Source organism: Falco naumanni, chromosome 10, assembly GCF_017639655.2.
Source record: "Falco naumanni isolate bFalNau1 chromosome 10, bFalNau1.pat, whole genome shotgun sequence".
NCBI lineage: Eukaryota > Metazoa > Chordata > Aves > Falconiformes > Falconidae > Falco > Falco naumanni.
In genome coordinates, this window is record NC_054063.1 from 23,121,890 (window position 1) to 23,139,327 (window position 17,438).

General features: G+C 48.5%; 1 protein-coding gene across 1 annotated transcript; it reads left to right on the forward strand.

Annotated features, from left to right (window-relative positions):
• Positions 1-9,193: 9,193 nt before the first annotated feature.
• LOC121094906 lies at positions 9,194-13,916 on the forward strand. Its single transcript, XM_040609060.1, has 6 exons — positions 9,194-9,470; positions 9,571-9,630; positions 9,819-10,163; positions 10,893-10,968; positions 11,709-11,795; positions 12,560-13,916. The coding sequence occupies exons 1-6, from the start codon at positions 9,254-9,256 to the stop codon at positions 13,005-13,007; spliced, it is 1,233 nt and encodes a 410-aa protein (XP_040464994.1). The 5' UTR covers positions 9,194-9,253; the 3' UTR covers positions 13,008-13,916.
• The last annotated feature ends 3,522 nt before the right edge of the window (positions 13,917-17,438 follow it).

Here is a 17,438-nt window from a genome sequence, read left to right on the forward strand (position 1 = left end):
AATACTTGAATCTTGATGGTGATCCACAATTCCCACTCCAAAACCATGGGCAATGCAAATAGTGACCAGTTTGCTCCTGCTCCGTGCAGAACTGATGGTTGTGAGTGGCAGAGCCATGGGATGAATCGGCTGCTGGCATGTTGGGGCACACAAAACTTCACGTCTCTGCTGCTTTGGTCCACAGAGCAGAGTGCATTTTAGTAGACAAATACCTGCGGAGTGAAGAGGCAAGCCTTCCCCTGCTGCTGGCCGTTGTTTGATCATAGAGTCATAGAACGGTTTGGGCTGGAAGGGACCTTAAAGACCATCTAGTTGCAACCCCCCTGCCATGGGCAGGGACCCCTCCCACCAGCCCAGGTTGCCCCCAGCCCCATCCAGCCTGGCCCTGAACCCTGCCAGGGACGGGGCACCCCCAGCTGCTCTGGGCAGCCTGTGCCAGCGCCTCGCCGCCCTCACAGGGAAGAATTTCTTCCTCGTATCTGATCAAAATCTACTGTCTTTCAGCTTAAAGCCATTCTCTCTTGTGCTATAGCTACATGTCCTTGTAAAAAGCCCCTCTTCAGCTTTCTTGATGTTGTGCTCATTGCAAACACATGAGTTACATCTTGTACAGGTCTGTGAAGTCAATGCAGAGGGTTCCAGGCTGGGCTCAGATCAGCTGTGTCACCAGGTGAGTGAGGATGAGACTCTGCACCACATTTCCACAGCTGGAGATAAGTGGGATGAATTGCATCCGCTGACAAAGTGAGAAATGCATCATGTTTTGTCTCACCTTGCATGGCAGATATGCTAATGTAAAACATTGCTGTCTTCCCAGCTTCTGCTTCTTCCTCTGCGCTCTTGCACTGATGCACACCTTGAGTGAGAAGACCCATCCATTTTGGTCCTGTCACTTCATACTTCCCTTTGTACTAATCCACTCATCCCTGAGAAGACCTCCATTACTGGAGTAATAAGCACTATTGCATCAGGCTTTGATGTGATGAGCAGTGGATTTTTGTACTCAACATGTCAATTTAAACTGCTACGAATAAAAGATCAATTCCTGCTTTCCTGGAGAAGAAATTAAGGAGAAACCTTTTTGTGTTACGAACTGAATGTACAAGGCTGAAAAGGGTGAAGGTGGCGATGAGGTTGTCTCCCGAGAGGAGTAAATTTGTCAATTTAGCAAATTAGAGAGAATGTGCTTGCATCTTTTAAGTAGTCAGGTACCAAAATAATGTCACTCTGAGTCAGCAGGGCTGGGAGTCGCTTGTGCTGCTAAGCAGAGCCATGGATTTTGACAGATCTACTCACGCGAGAGCCCGTCTGCTAATGGCAGCTCCATGAAGCAGGGTGTAGGGGCGGCTGATCAAGGACAGTTTCTCTGCCTGGTTTTCCAGTGTGTTGCTACAAGGCTGTTTGAGGGTGTTTTCCATTCCGTTTGCATCCCTGTGGATGGTGTCCTTGCTGAGACATCCTGCCACACGCTCACTGCCTGCGCGGTAGCACTGACGTGGCTTGCACCGACGTGGCTTGCACCATGCACCGGTGCCTGCGAGGGCTCGGTCCCCTTTCATGCAAAGCTGTTGCAGGTTAGAGGGAATTGGATGAATTATTCAGCAGCATCAAAGGCCCTGTGAGAAATAATTAGTGGCTGTGATTACTTAAGGTGAAAGTGGAGGATTTCATGCTTTCTGGCAGAGGAGCGGGTGCTGCTGCAGAAGCTCTGATCCAGGGTGCAGCACCCTGGGACATCATGGAGAGGGGTGAGAGGTCCCCTATGGCACCTCAGTCCCACCTGGCACAGCTTCCCATCCAAAATCAGCCCAGACCCCATGGTCTCCCTATGCAAAGAACTGCTCTTTGTGCTTTTGACCAGAAACAAGATGAAATGAGGTGGGGGGAGGTTGAAAAAAAAAAGAAAAAGCAACAGAGCAATGCTGAGGGCAAGAGCTCCATTCTGCAGGGATGCTGTGGAGGGGGCTGGAGGCAGCGCCCTGCCTGCACTCACCCGTGCTCATGGGTGCTCATGCGGTGTGTGCCACCCAGTGAGTCCCTTCCGCAACTAACGTGCTCCTCTTTATATGTAATTAATTAGCAGCAGGTTTTGATTCTGGAATCGCAATTGTGCCGGCGGAGGAATATGAAACAATGTGTTCTCTTGGCGTTGGAGCTCCTTTAATGGTACCCACGACTACGTTCGCCAAGGTAACAGGGGGCAATGACTCAGAAGATGTGCAACCAGCAGCTGGCAGTGCAGTGCCGGCTCCATGGTGCCTGAGCACTTGGATTTGGTGCTCCCAAGCACAGACCTCACGTCCCTGCAGCACCTTTTCATCCAGGGAAGGTGCAGAAAAGGTGATGGAGTCCCCAGGGATGTGGTGCCAAGAGGTGACGTGATGAGATGAATTTTCCACATCAGCCCTTTCTTACTGTGTTATTTCCTCCCTTTGCAAGATGATGTGCAGGGATGTTTCCTCTTTTCTGCCCCCTTCATTGTTACTCCCTGGAAACCTGAACCTAAGAAATGCATTCTTGGGGTTTTGTTCTTTTTAATTACACTGGCCTGTACATCAAGAACAACTCTATAGCTTTCCCTGGGGTTTGTTACTATATGAATCTCTGAGGCTTTTTCTGCTTTTTGGCCCTGATTTTGTGACTTGGTAGGCATGTGCTGAATTTGAAAAACGTGGTCAGTCCTGTTACTCTCAGAGGAGCTACCTGAAGTTAAGCAGGTTTGTATTGCCCAGGTACCTATGGCTGTAATTAAAATGTAAAATAATTTCTTCCATTTCAGTTTTGTGAGACTGTTCTATTCTGTTTATGGTACATCCTCAGTTTGGTTAATTCCTGCTAGTCTCCTTCACATCCCTGTGAATACTAAAAAGAGGCTAAAATTAAATACTTGAAAACATCAGAAAAGCTTTGAGAATATTTAAAAGCCATCCTAGTGTTTTATGGCTCTACCCTTTCTCAGTTAAAGATCCTTCTATTTTCCCCCCCCCCCTTTTTTTTTTTTTTTTTTTGCTAGCTGTGCTTATGCTATCTCCCTGACAAGCTCCCAAAAGAAACCAGTCAGCCAAGCAGATAAGGAAACAGATGTAGAGTGCAAAGGTCAAATAAATACAGACAGCTCTGGAAAAAGGCTTTGCAAAATGATGGGGAGCTGAATAAGTGAAAAATAAGGGGTTTTTTTGGAATGGGATCCCAAAGGGGAAACCCTTTTCTGCAGAGGAAAAAAACCACCTTAGCCTCCAAAAAATGTCTCAATGAATTCAGGGCAGTAAAAGAGAAAGAATAATGACTTGCATTTTGGTAAACATGAAGCCCTGCCAGACCTGTGGACTCGCTGCTGGAGCGCACACAGCCTCTGCAGCCATGCAAAACTGTGCCTTGGGCATTTAGTCTCTGATTTTCTCATCATTTTATGGCCTCTGCCATGTAAAGAATGATATGGAAATGCTCCAGCCTAGGAAAGCATTTAACTAACTGCAGTAAGTAGCACTTACATTTACCAGTCTAGCTGGCTGCTGACCTGGGATTGTTGCTTTACTCCCCATTTCTGAGTAATTTAGGTTATTTCTAGTTTATTAGGAAAGAGACAAGTCTTTAATTAAAATGCAGTTAATTCTAGCTTCATTAGCCTGGATCGTATTTCACTGTTCCTCTTATCATAGGCAGAGATGGGACTTGCGCTTATTTCATTTAAAATGCAAAATGCCACCAGGTGGTCGCTCTCCGGTACAGACAGTGACTTGTGCCACAGCGTTTGTCACGGACGGCCGCAAAACCCTGACCCAGATCCATCCTAATGACTCCATCAGCCCAACCTACCATCCCAAATGGGACTGGTGACAAAGGGCATCGCTAAATGCCTGGCTCTCTCTGTCCTTGCGGCGTGGCTGTGTACCCTGGCACTGCTGATCCCTCCTCGTGATGCACAGCTCACAGCCCTAGCTCCCCTCTCCCTGTGTGGGAGGGATGCAGGGCTGGTCTCAGGTCTGCTCCCACTGAACCACAGTGCTTGATGGCTCCCATGTCATTTCGTCATGGCAATAAAAATTAATGAGCAATATAGCTCTCATCCCTCAATTATTGAATTATGGCTGCATTCTGAAATGGTGAAGCGTGTGTCTGGGCTGCTAAACCCACGCTAAAGGAAGAGTAATGCCGCAGAGGTAAAATGAAAGGGAGATTAAACCCACCTATGTTTGCTATTTAAATCCTTTTGAACATCAGTTATGATCATCCTGATAAAGACAGGGCAGCATTCAAACAGATGCTGAACATGGTTCCTCTGGCGCATCTCTAGATGAGATTACAAGGAAGCTATTGTTGTTCCTTGGCCGCAGCAGCTGAAATCTAAATCTCAGCAAGTGCAGCTCAGAGGGTGAATGTGTACTGGCACTGGGCGTCAGGGTAGGGGATCTGTTTTCAAAGAATCAGGCAACACAGAAAGAGAGGTTCCTGAAAACAGTAACCACGCACAGCCTGCAACCAGGCATCTAGCAGCGGATTTCGTATTCAAACGCAGGGAGGGAAATCTAATCAGGACTTGCTAATTTTCATGAAGTCTAACACTTGGGATTCACTTCAGACTCACATTTTCCTGGAATAATTCAACACAAACACTTTAGTCTCATCAAACAACAGAAAAGTCAAGTGTCCATGTATAAATATACAATTTGCCTTTCTCTTGTGGTCACCGCAACCTTTCCTCCCCTGCTGGCCTCTGCCCCCAGGACCTGTCAGCTGTTCCGCTTTGCATACTGATGGTTCTTCACAGGAAAGCAAACAAATGCTTGCTTAAAGCAAGCCCACTTCACAAGCAGATTTTATTTGAACCCAAATCCAAGCTCATCTCCATTGTCATGTATCTCTGTTATTTCCCCCCTCACCATTGCTTTTCCATTTCTTTTTCCCAATGCAGTTCTCCTTCCTCAGCAACATCATTCAAAACTACATAGAATTCAGACACTGCTGCTTTTGTATTTGTATCTGCTGTGATACCTTATCTCAGCTAGATCTCTATTTAACATCTGGTTTTCCCTGGGCTGGCAGATGTATTCTTTGAGCTGTAAATATTGCAAAGCAGGGATACAGAAATCTTCTTGCCCTATGAATTTGACTGAGGTCCTTTTCTAATATCTCACTGAACATCTGAAGTCTCCCTTTCCTCCAAGAACCTCCAGAGCTGCTTTTGGCTAAGATCAAGCAGAAAGCGCTCTTTGGATTCATTCCCTGGCTGTGTTTCCATCTCATGCAGTGGCCGGGTAGGATGTCTGGCTGGGCAGGCAGCTTTTGCAGACAGGTCTGCAGATGGTCCCAGACCACTGCACCTTTGCCTGCTGGTGTCCAGCCCAGACCACAGCAGGCTGGGTGCCATGTGGGACCTTTTCTTCACCACCGGCTCTGACAAAGCCGGTGCCTGGTATTTTAACTGATGATGTGGTCTGGCAGGATTTGTACTTTGGTTTCCTGGAACTGGAAGCTCAAGGCATTAAAAGTCTGTGCAATTAAACCACTGCTGACCAGTGGGATTTGGGGTTGCTGTTGTGGCTCTCTCATGTTGATTGAAATACCTGATTGCTAATGGTTGTATCCTGATGTGCTGGGCCAATGCAGGTGCTGACCGCAGGACCAGAGACCACCTCAAGCCAAGGCCCTACCCAGCCTTCTCCTGTTGGGAAGCAGCAGTGTGGTGATGGTGGTGGCCTCGGTCAGGATCAAAGTGCTGATGATGGTTTCCAACACTAACTACAGTCTCTCTTTGCTGCCAGGTCAACCAGAGGACCCACCCCGGGGACAGATTAGTGCCACAGTCATGTTTCTCTGGGGAGATGGGGACTAAACAGAAATGGGACGTGACCTGCAAAGCTGAGCATCGAGCTGGGGAGAGTGTGGTGATGTCTCTCCAGAGGTGCAGGGTCTTTAGCCACTGACTGTGACCCCTTTCAGGAAATGGGAAGCCCCCCCCCTCCCTGCCCCATTGTGTCACCCTGAAGCACAGGTCTCAATGTCCTGCAGAGCCCAGCAGCCCCATGGCAGAGGCTCCACTGCAAAACCTTGTTTTGCTCATGACCACCACAGTGAAATAAATTGGCTGGCCTTGTGGCTCTGTCCCTAAGCCCAGGGAATGCCTGTGTCCCCAGCTACCTTACACCATCCCTGGGACTGCCCCAGCATCGGGGAGCCCACAAACTCCCACCAGCTGCAGAGTCCCTGCCTGCACCCGCCTGGCCGTGCACCGTGGTCCTGCACGCGTCAGCGGTAATGAGCCCTGTGCTGGGAAACCCCAGGGGCTGCAGCGGTGATGTTTTGGGGAGAAACACACGGGGAAAGCAGAGCTGTGCGTGGCCAGCTGGGACATTTGGGCTGGTGGGAGGACCAGGGTGAGGCAGTGACCTGCTGAGGCGATTGCCACCATCAGTGCTTGCCCGGGCTGGGACACGGAGTGGAGGAACTGCACACATTTGCACACACATGTGCAGGGACGGACGGGTGCGTGGCTTGGGAAGCCCCTTTGATTCCTCAAGCAAAGGCCTAAGTGCATGGTCCTTTTCATCACATAGCAGGTAAAAAAATGAAGCAGCTGAGATGTATCTTAACCAGGGAGAGATTTGTAGGTGGGGGGAGAAAAAAATTCGTGGTAAGTGTGAAAGATGCTTTGAAAAAGAGTAAAACATGCTGCCAGGCTTCCCTCTGAGAACAAGTCCGATCTCTTTCTTTTTATTTCTTTTGGTGCTGTGTTATTCCTCCGTGGCTAGGAGGCTGCAGGCATTTCAATTCTTTTCTTCAAGTCCTTGTTTCAAAAAGGGCCCAAAATATGTTTTCTTCTAAGACGCAGCAAATGGGAAGCGCATAATGCAGCTGTCTCTAAGCTTCTCTTCTCCTGTCTCGGGGAGAAAGGAATTCACCAAGCCCTAGAGCCTGACTCACTCGCTGTGTGAGCATGAATTAACCAGGAATGTTCGAGAATTATTCCTGAATAATTCATGAACCTGAATTAATCATGCATTTTCATGAATTATTCATGAATAACTCATGGAAATGCAAGGTTTATTCATGCTCCAAAAAACCCAAGGCTTTTTCTCTTCTCTTCTGCTCTCTCTCCCTGTAAGAAACAGACCTGAAACAAGCTAAGGAAAAAAAAAATAGTATCTGTATATAGAAAAATAACAGGAATAATAATGCTGAAACAAAACAACCAGGGAAAAAGAAAGCCAAGGGTCTTTTTTTCTTTGCAGTGGGGACGGCAGGTGGGAGCTTTCTAAGCCAGACAAAGGAGACCTGACAAGGAACTGTGGTGAAGGGACAAGCCCAAGGCAAAGAAGTGTCCGGTCGCCTCCTCTCCTGGAGCAGGCAGCTGAGAGCTGGATAGACAGGAGACATTTTGCAAGACTCAACACCTGGAGCAGTGCTAACCAGGCAAGGACCGAGCTCTATTGCTATCAGGATTTTGATCTCTTTCTTTCTCTCTCTCTCTTTTTCTCTGTTTGTGTATTTGTGTAGTTTTGTTGCATTCATTAAGGTAAATGAGCAACTGGTAAGTGGGGCAGGAGGGAGCAGCAGCAGCTATGAAGATCAGTGATTTTTCTTTAAATGTTAGAGAAAGGGAAACCCCTCCAGAGAGCTTTTCGGGGCTGGGGTGGTTTGCTGTTTGGAATATGGAGCTTTTTACAACAGAGCTATGTGTCTGGGAGGGAGAGATCTCAGATATGCATTTATCCCCGTTTCTTGGTCTGTAACCTTCCCTGGGCTCAGGAGAGGGCTGGGTGCAGCTGCCTGCTGCAAGAGCATCCACCAGCAGGGAAGGGGATGTGGGGAGCCCGGCAGTTACCACACAATTAATTTGCGTGTGGTGCTTCCTTACGAAAATAAACCTCGGAGTGTGTCTCGGCCAAGAGGAAAGGGTTGGAGTGAGCCAGCTGTGAGCCGGTGCCAGCAGGGCAGGCTGGCAGGTTTGGGGAAAGTTACGGTTCCTGCAAGGAGCTTTGCTGTAGCTGATGATGGGGGGGTAGGGGGCCAGGGGGTTAAGGAAAAGGAGAAAGTTCTCCAGGGTGAACTGAACCTCCTCAGTGAGAGGAATCAAACCCAGGCTTGGCTTTAATGAGGGTGTGGAGGTAAAACAAAAGACTGCAATAAATTGGGTTCTAGCTGCCTTCTCTGCCATCTTGTCCCTGCTCCACCTCGCCCCTCCCTGCCCCAGCTCCCTCCCATCAGCTTTGGACACCGTGGCCATTCTCCACACAGTGCCCAGCACAAGGGCTCAGCCTCAGTCCCCAGAACCCTTCTGCCAAATCCTGCTGCAGAGCAGAGCAGGATGGTCTGGGGTGATGCTCTGCCAGGGCCCTTAGGAGCGCTGGCAGATGGTCTCTGCTTAATTTTGTCCCCATTCATGACATGTTGGTTGAAACCTGGAATGAAGCCTTCCCTGAACCCAGCAGCCCATGGCTCCTCAGCTTTCCCTGTGGCTCAAGAGGCTTTGAAAGTCAGCAGTACCCTGGCTGCTGTTTGATCGCTGAGCTCTCCTATTTCTCCAGTGATTTAAGCCTGCAGCTCTAAGGGGAACACCAGGGTGTCCCAGTGGGCAGAGCAGTGGGCCGGGACCCGGGAGACCATCTCCTTGCACCTTTGCTACTTGGCTGCCTTAGATGTTTCTGTCACTGCTCTGTGCCTCAGTTTCCGCATGTGTGAAATGCAGGTAACTTGCTGCCCTCCTTATCAGAGCACTTTGACATTTACTGGGGAAAATAACTGTACAGGCAAAGGGATGATCATTTCCTGGAAGAACCCTGGGTCTTGAGTCTCTTCTCTGTACTGCCTTGATATCACGCAGGTACGATCCTGTGCTGTAGCAAATTACCGTAGACCCATTGAGGTCAGTTGAGCTGGGCTGGCTCCCGGGGGCGGAGGAGCCAGCCTGTCTCTGCTCGGCGGCTCATCCAGGGTCTGCTCTGGGCATCCCACCTGAGAGCTGGTCCTGCCCGACCCCAGGGGGCACGTGTCCTGGCTGGAGCTGCAGTTCCTCTTCAAATTAAACTGGGGCACACTAAAGGCACGTGGGGCTGTCCCCAGGTCAGTCCCAGGACAACCTCCCAGGGACGGGGTTTAGTATGGGGCAAGCACAGAAGGGGAGGAATGGGAGAGGAGAAACAACTAGTAGAAAAAGTGCAGGGACAAGTATTTTATACCTGTAGGCTGCACTTGCTCAGGTAAAGCATCATTTGCTAATCCTCCCAACCATGGGAGAGCACAAAGCTGTGCTGTGATGCTCCCCTACCGTTCCCCCCATGCCAGGTGGGCAGCCCCCATGTCAGCCAAGATCTACGTCCTCATCAGCTGGCCCGATGGCAGCCGGGTGATCAACATCGAGAACATCAAGGAGCCCCGCAAGCCCTTCCACCTCTACACAGTGGGCGAGCAGGTGCTGGCCCGCTGCCCCGGCTTCAGTGGGCTCTACTGGGGCATGGTGGAAGGCATAAGTGGTGAGTGACACCTCTCTGTCCTGGGCTTTGCAATCTGGGGCTCCTCAGGAGCAACCTTTAGAGAAGGAGTTCAGGGCTGAAAAGTCCTCTCTCCCTGCAGAGCATAAAGATATTTTAGAGAAGAAGCTGCTGGAAGATAGACAGCTCCTGGAGAAGTTAAGTGAGTAAGGTCTTTTGAAGATTGCACCTTTCTGCTTCCATTGGGCTTTTGGGGGTGGGAGGATGCTATGCATTCTATTCCTGTCATCGATTTCACATTGCTACAAGGGCAAAAAGTGCTGAGTGGGAGGTGGGAGATACACAACATTGATACCCCTTGCACATCTTGAGTATCCCCTTTGCTTTCAGAAGAAGAACCGGCTGTCCATAGCATGATGCCACCCCAGCCAAAAAAATCCAGGAAAACCTTCCCAAAATGGACCCTGGGGAATGGATCCAGGAAATACCACGGTGACAGGACTTACCCTGCAAAACCGCTGCTGAGGGTGGCCGAGGCCAGCCTGCCCCATGATGCTGGCAACTCCTCCATCATCAAGGAGAGGAGTGCCCCGGGCAACGTGGCAGGAAGCCCCCGCTCACTGGCAGGTTCCCCCCACCCAGCCAGCGCCTTCACACCTCCGTCCACGTATGTCACCATGGCCATGGCAGGGACTTCCCAAGGTGAAGAGGACAGGGCTGGTCCAGCTACCAGAGGTAACCGTGGCTGTAAATCAGGACATTGGCTTTTAGCTCTCTTCTGCCTCATCCTGACCGGCAGGCTGGGATGGGGACTGCAGAGCTGCTGGGAGACCTGCTTGGCTCCAGGGCTCTGTGTGCTTTCTCCCAGGGCTACAAAGGCTAGAGATGAAATTTCCTGCTCCCTTCCACCTGGGAGATCTCCCACAGGAGGTCTGTCTAAAGGGAGATGCCTGTGAGACAGCGTATGCTATCTGCTTTACCAGGCACCAGCTCTGTCTCCTGGTTCTTTCCTCAAGAGCCAAAAAACAATCTAGCCTGTGAATAATTGTGAAACACCCAAAAGCCTTGTGTCTCAATTAGTCAAACCTTCTCAGATTTGCCTATTTCCCTGCTTTTCCATCCACTATCACATCCATGAAATGCACTTATAAAAACATGCTAGTGTGTTATTTACCTGCTGACTGACAGCAGTGCCCAGAGACACATTGGCTATGCTTGCCTTGCCCACTATGTCTGTTGTGACGGGAACAGAAGGAGCCCTTGAGATACCACCTTTTTCTAATAACAAAATCCCTATTGTTCAGTCCTGGAAAGCATGTCTGGATCGCTCTGTTTATGCCAACGGAGTAATATGTTGCTGTGCAATCTAGCAGGAGTGCTTAGGTAATCTGTTCTGGAGACAGAGGGATTCAGGACCTTTTCAGCAGCTGGCTTGTTCAGCTTATCTCCCATCCCTGCCTGTAGATTATGTTGCCTTGCCAATGAAGAGGAAGTCAGATGGCATCTTGTCCCAGTGCCAGCAACACGTCTGCCTGAACAGGTAACACTTGGAAGCGTGGTGAGGACCCTGAACGTTTCACACGACGAATATTCATTTCATAGTGGAGGGTTTGTCCACTCTGTTTCCATGCCCTGGTCGTGCTCACTTGGAATAGATGTTAACGTAGAATTAAACCCAAAACACAAAAGGTAATGAGAGTTTGTGCAGGTGCAGAGCAAGAGGAAACAGCCTCAAGTTGCACCAGGGGAGGTTTAGGTTAGATATTAAGAAAAATTTCTTCACCAAAAGGGTGGCCAAACATTGGAACAGGCTGCCCAGGGAGGTGGTGGAGTCACCTGTTTAAAAAACAGGTAGATGCAGTGCTTAGGGACATGGTTTAGTCACGGAGTTGGCAGTCCTGGGTTAATGGTTGGACTTGATGATCTTAAAGGTCTTTTCCAACCTAAATGATTCCATGATTCTGTGATTCTATACTGCAGAGCAGTTGGGTCCCTGGTGCTCTGGACTCCTGATCCCTTGGTGGGTCAAACAGGAGGACCCCCATATCTGTGCACCAGGGCTTGCTCTGTGTGGAAAGGAGGGAGCACAGGAGGTTGACCACATGAAGACCCATTGACTTTTCCTCTCAATCCATGCTATTCTTGCTGCAAATAAAAACAGAATTGACTTTGCGTTGAATTCCAACCTTTGAATTACAGATCATTCTCCTCAGAAATGAATATGAGTATGAACATGAAGCTTCTTGTGGCAGTGCTTTTTAGCTTGCTTGTTTCTTCCAGCTGTGAAGAGCGAAAGCTTGATGCTTTGCAAGAGACGGATGACTTTGAGAGAGTGCAGAAAAATTTTGGTCCTGGTGAAGTAGAAAGGTAATTAGCAAGAGAAGGCACTTGTTCTTAACAGTATTTTCCTCCTCACTGCAAGAAAAAGCAGTGAGATGACAGCTGGGTGACAAAATGGTGCAATTTTAGAACCAAAACCAGCTGAATCTCTATGTAATCAGAGCCAGGTGTTTCTTCCTGATTGCAGGGCTTGGAGTTGGAGATGCAAGAAGGCTCTAAAACAGTGCAGAAACCACAAGGCTTTTGCCTATAACAATCAAAATGACATCTATCATGTTTGAACGTGGCTGTGTGGTGCTTGCTTTATTGTCCGTTACTTTTATGACAAGTATCCAGTGATGAAGTAGCTGCTGGGGATAGTTTTACTGCAAAGAAATGGGTGCCAAAAAATCATGTTACAGTACTGGCATTGTCATTTCCTGCGTGTCTGTTGGTTCATGTCACACGTATGTGCCTCCCGGGACATGCAGAGCAGGACATATCTTTCCTTAAAACTGGAAAGAAAATTGAGCATCACAGTCTCCACGCATGCATGACAAGGTGGGGTTGAGGTTTAAATTCTGAACATTTCTGAGCTACTGAAAAGTCTGGACCGTGTCATTTTTCTCTCCTGCCTTGCTCTTCACCCAGGTGTAGCTGGATGGGCTGATGCTCTGGGGAGAAACTGCCCTGTCCCTGTTTGCAGGAGGCATGTAATCACTGCTTGGGTGGAAGTGCTACATCCTTTAGCAATATCCACAGTGAAGCCATCATGTCTTCTTCCCTTTACACCTGTAATTTTAATTTTTCAGGGCAGAGAAGATAGAGCAGCTGGAGAGGATGGTGTTGGACCTCCAACAGGATGTCCTCTCTCTGAAGAAGAAGGTGCAGAGGCTGGAATCCCTGTCCTTCCAGGAGGAGCCCCACCGGCAGCCATGTGAGGTGGTGGAGCTCTTCAATGGCTACACCAAGGAGCAGCTCAAAGAGACCATCCGGTTTGACCAGAAAATCAGCACTGCCTGCAAGACACTGCTCTACAAGCTCTTCACGTCTGACTACATCCAGAGCCACTCCATCACGGGGCGGAGGGGCAACACTTTCCGAGAGGCGAAGCCCATGATGGATGAACGCTGCATCAAGATCATTAGGGTGCTGTTGAAGCAGAAGTTTGGAGATCACCTCAGTGACACAGTGATCACGGAGAAGATACAAAACGTGCAGAAAGCCCTGAGGCAGAAGTTTAAGACAGAATGTCTCTGATGTGTGGGGGACTTGGTGTCTCTTCCTACCATGCTCATCGGTGTACCTGAGCAGCCCTCCCAGAAAAGATGAGTCTGACCTACCGCTGTTCAGCTGATGGCCCCCGAGGAGCCAACCCCAGGGAACACAAGACAGACCTTCCGCTGCCAAACCTCTGCCTGCATTCAGCGAGCGGGAAGCTTGCCCAGCTTGGCTGGGTTTTGCACATCTGCTAGCACTTTAGAAGTTCCTTTCTGTCCAGTCTGTGCAAACCTCACTGCAGGGTGCATGTAATGATCTCTGGGCCCTCTTTGATGGACATGCTCAAAAGCTTGAGGGTTCCTGTTGAGTCCAAGTAGGGGTCAGTAAGTCAGCTTTGTTCCACCGTGCGGTGGGTTAGGGAGAAAGGTTGGCTCTGGGGTAGGGAGTCCTGCTGCAGATGTGCTTTGCCACCCAGCACGGTTTCACTCTGCATGCCTGTGGTTGCCGCCTCCTGCCTGTGGGACAACATTTGCTCTCTTTGCTCCCAGTGAATGTGTTTTACAATTTCCTTCTATCACAGAAAGGCAGACTCATTAAAATGACACCATAAAACAGCCAGAGAAAGATAATTTCATTTTTTCCTCTATTTTAATGTAGCCGTATGGAAGAAGCATCTTCATTAACAAAAATCTGCTGAAAAGAGGGGAAGTGGTCACCCATGGAAATTAATTGACATTAATTTTCCTTTCAAAACCAGATTATTTCCATGGAGAAATACTGCAGGTTTTTATAACATAAGAGTGGGGGATGGAGGGTGAAACATGGCCTGCTGTAGCTACACCTTTCTTCAAATAGCAGACATATTATGAACACAGTCACTATAATTTAAATACAGCATTTATATCCTAGTTGAGAAATTCCAGGTACAAACAGGGATTTTGCTGTGTGAGAGGCTATAGCAAAGAGCTAGAAAGATGTGTCTTTTCCTAAATAGTTCAGAGCTGGAGTATGGGTGGGTTGAAAGTGTTTTTAACATTAAAAGAATAAGATGCTGACACCAGTCCGCCTAAGAGAAGCGCTGTAAAATACCAAACGTTCCCTTTTAAAGAGACTTCTCAGGCAAGAAATTGCTTTTTTAAGTTCAATTTTTACATTATTCAGGAAAGGAAATGTAAGTTGTTTTGCGCTAATCAAAACATATAGTTTAATTAATATGTTTTCTTCTGTTGTTCGAAAGAAGAAAAAAGTGTTATTTTCAGGATTTTCCTGCCCCCTCTGACTTTTTTCTAGTTGAAAACCAAAATCATTAAAGTAGGGTTAATGCTATGAAGCATTTTGATTTTGGTGGGGCGATACACTTGCCAACATTTTTGGCACTGATTTCATCAGATACGATTAACAGTTGGACTGGATTGCTGTAGCCGATAACTAAAGATACTCCTGTTTTCCCAGTGCAAGTGTTTTTCCTAACTATTATGCAAACGTGCCAGTGATGATTTCTCGTTTGTACGGACCTTGACTTGAGCAGCAGCTGGAGCAGTTCTGCTGTGATCATTTGGAGCCAAGAGTGCAGCCGGTCCTTGAAAATATGCTCCAACAGAGCAGAACTGCCCCAAAACCTCCTCAGAGCAGAGACACCCGTTCAATTACATCTGCCTTGCCAGAAACATGTTACCTTCCCACTGCAGGCAAGGCCTTAGGTGGGTATCGCTGCTCAAGGAAATACCCCAGAAGATGTTTTTAATGTTGACTTATCAAAGAGAAGATTAAGGAGGCACAAACAACCTTATTTTGTGGGCACTTGCTTTGGCATCAGCCCTTGGAGCTTTTGCATGCCTTCCCTGCAAATTCCTCTTCTCATTTCCCCCACACCATTGCAGCTAGCAGCCCAGCAGCAGGCAGGGATGGAGAGGACGGATACCTCAGACCCACCCCAGTGAGGGACCACCATCACCTCCTGCGTGGGCAGGGCTGCATCCAAGCCGTTTCCACGGGCACATGTTTTCACCTTAATCTTCCCTCCCGGTGCTTCATCAGATCCCTTGCTAAGCTGCAGCCTTGAAAGCCAGCTCACAAACATTATTTATTAAAATAAGTGCTGCTGCTGTCCGCCCTTGCCGAGCCCCCTCTGACAAGCTGCAGATCATTACTGCGAAAGGAGGGAGAAAAGAGACCGAGAGGATGGACTTGCTGTGGGGAGCGATTGCTCCCGAAACCAGGTGTCTCTAATCAGCTTCTCTGGAAGCAGATGAGCTGGGTGACCTTTCTGCTTGAAAGGCCCTTTGGTGGCTCCCTAGGAGGTAAACTTCACAGCCTAACAGGCTTGCTGATATTCAGCGAGCGCTCCCGGGAAGTGGGGCCGGTGGCATGGGCTGATGGATGCACACAGCCACGGCACTAACGAGCCGGCACTCAAATGGGCCCTTCTCGGCTCTAAAAGTTGTCCTTAGCTACTCCTGAAAGCTTTGAAACGTTGGAGAGAGCTGAAGAAAGGCAATGCAGGCGGCTTTTTGTTAAACTTCATTTTTAAGGTATTTGTGAACTGGAGGCAGCATTTCCAGGCTAATTGGGAGCACTTGCAGGCACTGACGATCAAACATCACCGCAAGGATGCCGATGCTCTCACCTCCCTGAACTCCAGCTCCGGCTAATCAGCCTCGAGAGGGAAGATCACACAGTGCTGAGATGTGGCATCCCTTCAGGGATGAAGGGGTCAGGGAAGATAGAGGAGGAGGAGGATTTATGCCAGAACCACTTCACTTGGGGATGTTCAAAGCCCGTGTCTCTCTCTAAGTGACGAAGGGCAGCTCCACTGAATTGCATTAACTTCCCACTTTAAAAAAATTACTGGAGAAGCTGGACAGGTCTTTCTGCTGAGATGGTTCGCTCAGCCGAATCCACCGCATCTTGTTAAAAACGATGCTCCTGTTCAGCTGCTGAGCTCTCTGGGTGCAGCAGGGCCTGGGCAGTGAAAACTAGGGCCAAAATCCAGGGTGGTCTTCAAGGAGGCTTTGCACTTGGCTCAAAACCAAGCAGAAATGGGATTTGTCTGTCAACCTGTGCAATTATATAGGCATTAAACACCCAGTCCTCCCTCCTTTCAGCAGGAACCAGAGCAGCTGTGCTGTCCTCAGTGGTTTGCATGACTCAACCAGGGTGTGCAGCAGCTGAGCAGGGACCTCACAGGGCTCTGGGGCTCTCTGGGGGTCCCTGGCCCCCAGCACCGCAGAACACTGCCATGGGGCACTGCCACCCACCATATGGATGCAGCGCTTTTGTTTCCTTAGGAGCAGGCTGGAAGCTATGCGCTGCTCACCAGCGGCAGTGCTGCCAGCAATCTTCCCCTGGTTTTCAGGGAAAAACCTTCCCAGCTGGCTGGGCATCAGCCTTTACTCTTCAGCCGGGCCACAACGTGAGGCTTCTGCGGTGTCCAGTTGCAAAGGTGCTGCGGATGGGATTGCTGCCTTCACATGGGGAAAAATCCCCAGTCAAAACAAGAGGGAAATTCTCTGGTGTTTAACCCCATTTATTTCAGTTTTATCTCCTGGACTCTGCCAGGGGCATTCCAGCATGGGCAGATCTTAATTTGCCCATTTATTCGCTTGTAGGATACCCACAGGGCAAAGCCTCTCAATTTCTGCACCCTGTGCATCCTCTACAAACTGTAACACATTAATGTAAACATGTGATCTGTGGGAATCACATAAAGGAATAATGTTAAAATGTAACTAAATCCCTTCTTGGGTTTTAATTGCGGCTTGCAAAGCCTGGCTGCCCTTGCACCAGTCCCAGGCAGCCGATGCTGAAGCTGCCTGATGCTCAGAACTTACTGGATGCACTTGAAAAAATCTTTTGATGCAGAATTAGTGGTGCAGTGGGTGGTGGAAGAGTCTTGTGCTCGTGGTTTCATCTGTTTTAAGATCCTCTCTCAAATGGAGGAACGAGGATGAGACCTATAGAGAGCTCGGCTTGTGGGGACAATGAAATATTTAAAGAACAAGCCGTGGTCTGTAGGAGCTTGAAGCTGTGTGCCATCTCCTACTGACATTCAACACACAAACACTCAGTGCCATGAGAAGGTTTTTGCTTGTTCTGGTGAGTCTTTATCTTATTTGGCTTCAAAAAGATAGTGAAAGAGAGAAAATGCACAACAGAGATGTGGCCTCAAAGCTATATTTATGTATTGTATTTCTAGAATATTTTTTTACAAAGGTGATTTTTTTTAACCATTCTATGATTTTCTTGAAAGTATACCTGCAAATTGTTTTTGAGAGTGCATACATATACTTAGTAGGTGTGAAAATATATCAGATTTTAAAACTTTAAGCAATCTTTCATGTGTCTGCTTCAGTCACATATTCATTACACCTAATTTTCACCTGTATTTCTCCGTCTGTAGTACATGATTACATTATTACGACTCATATCTCTCTATCTTCCCCATCTATTCTGAGACAAATGGAACTGGGG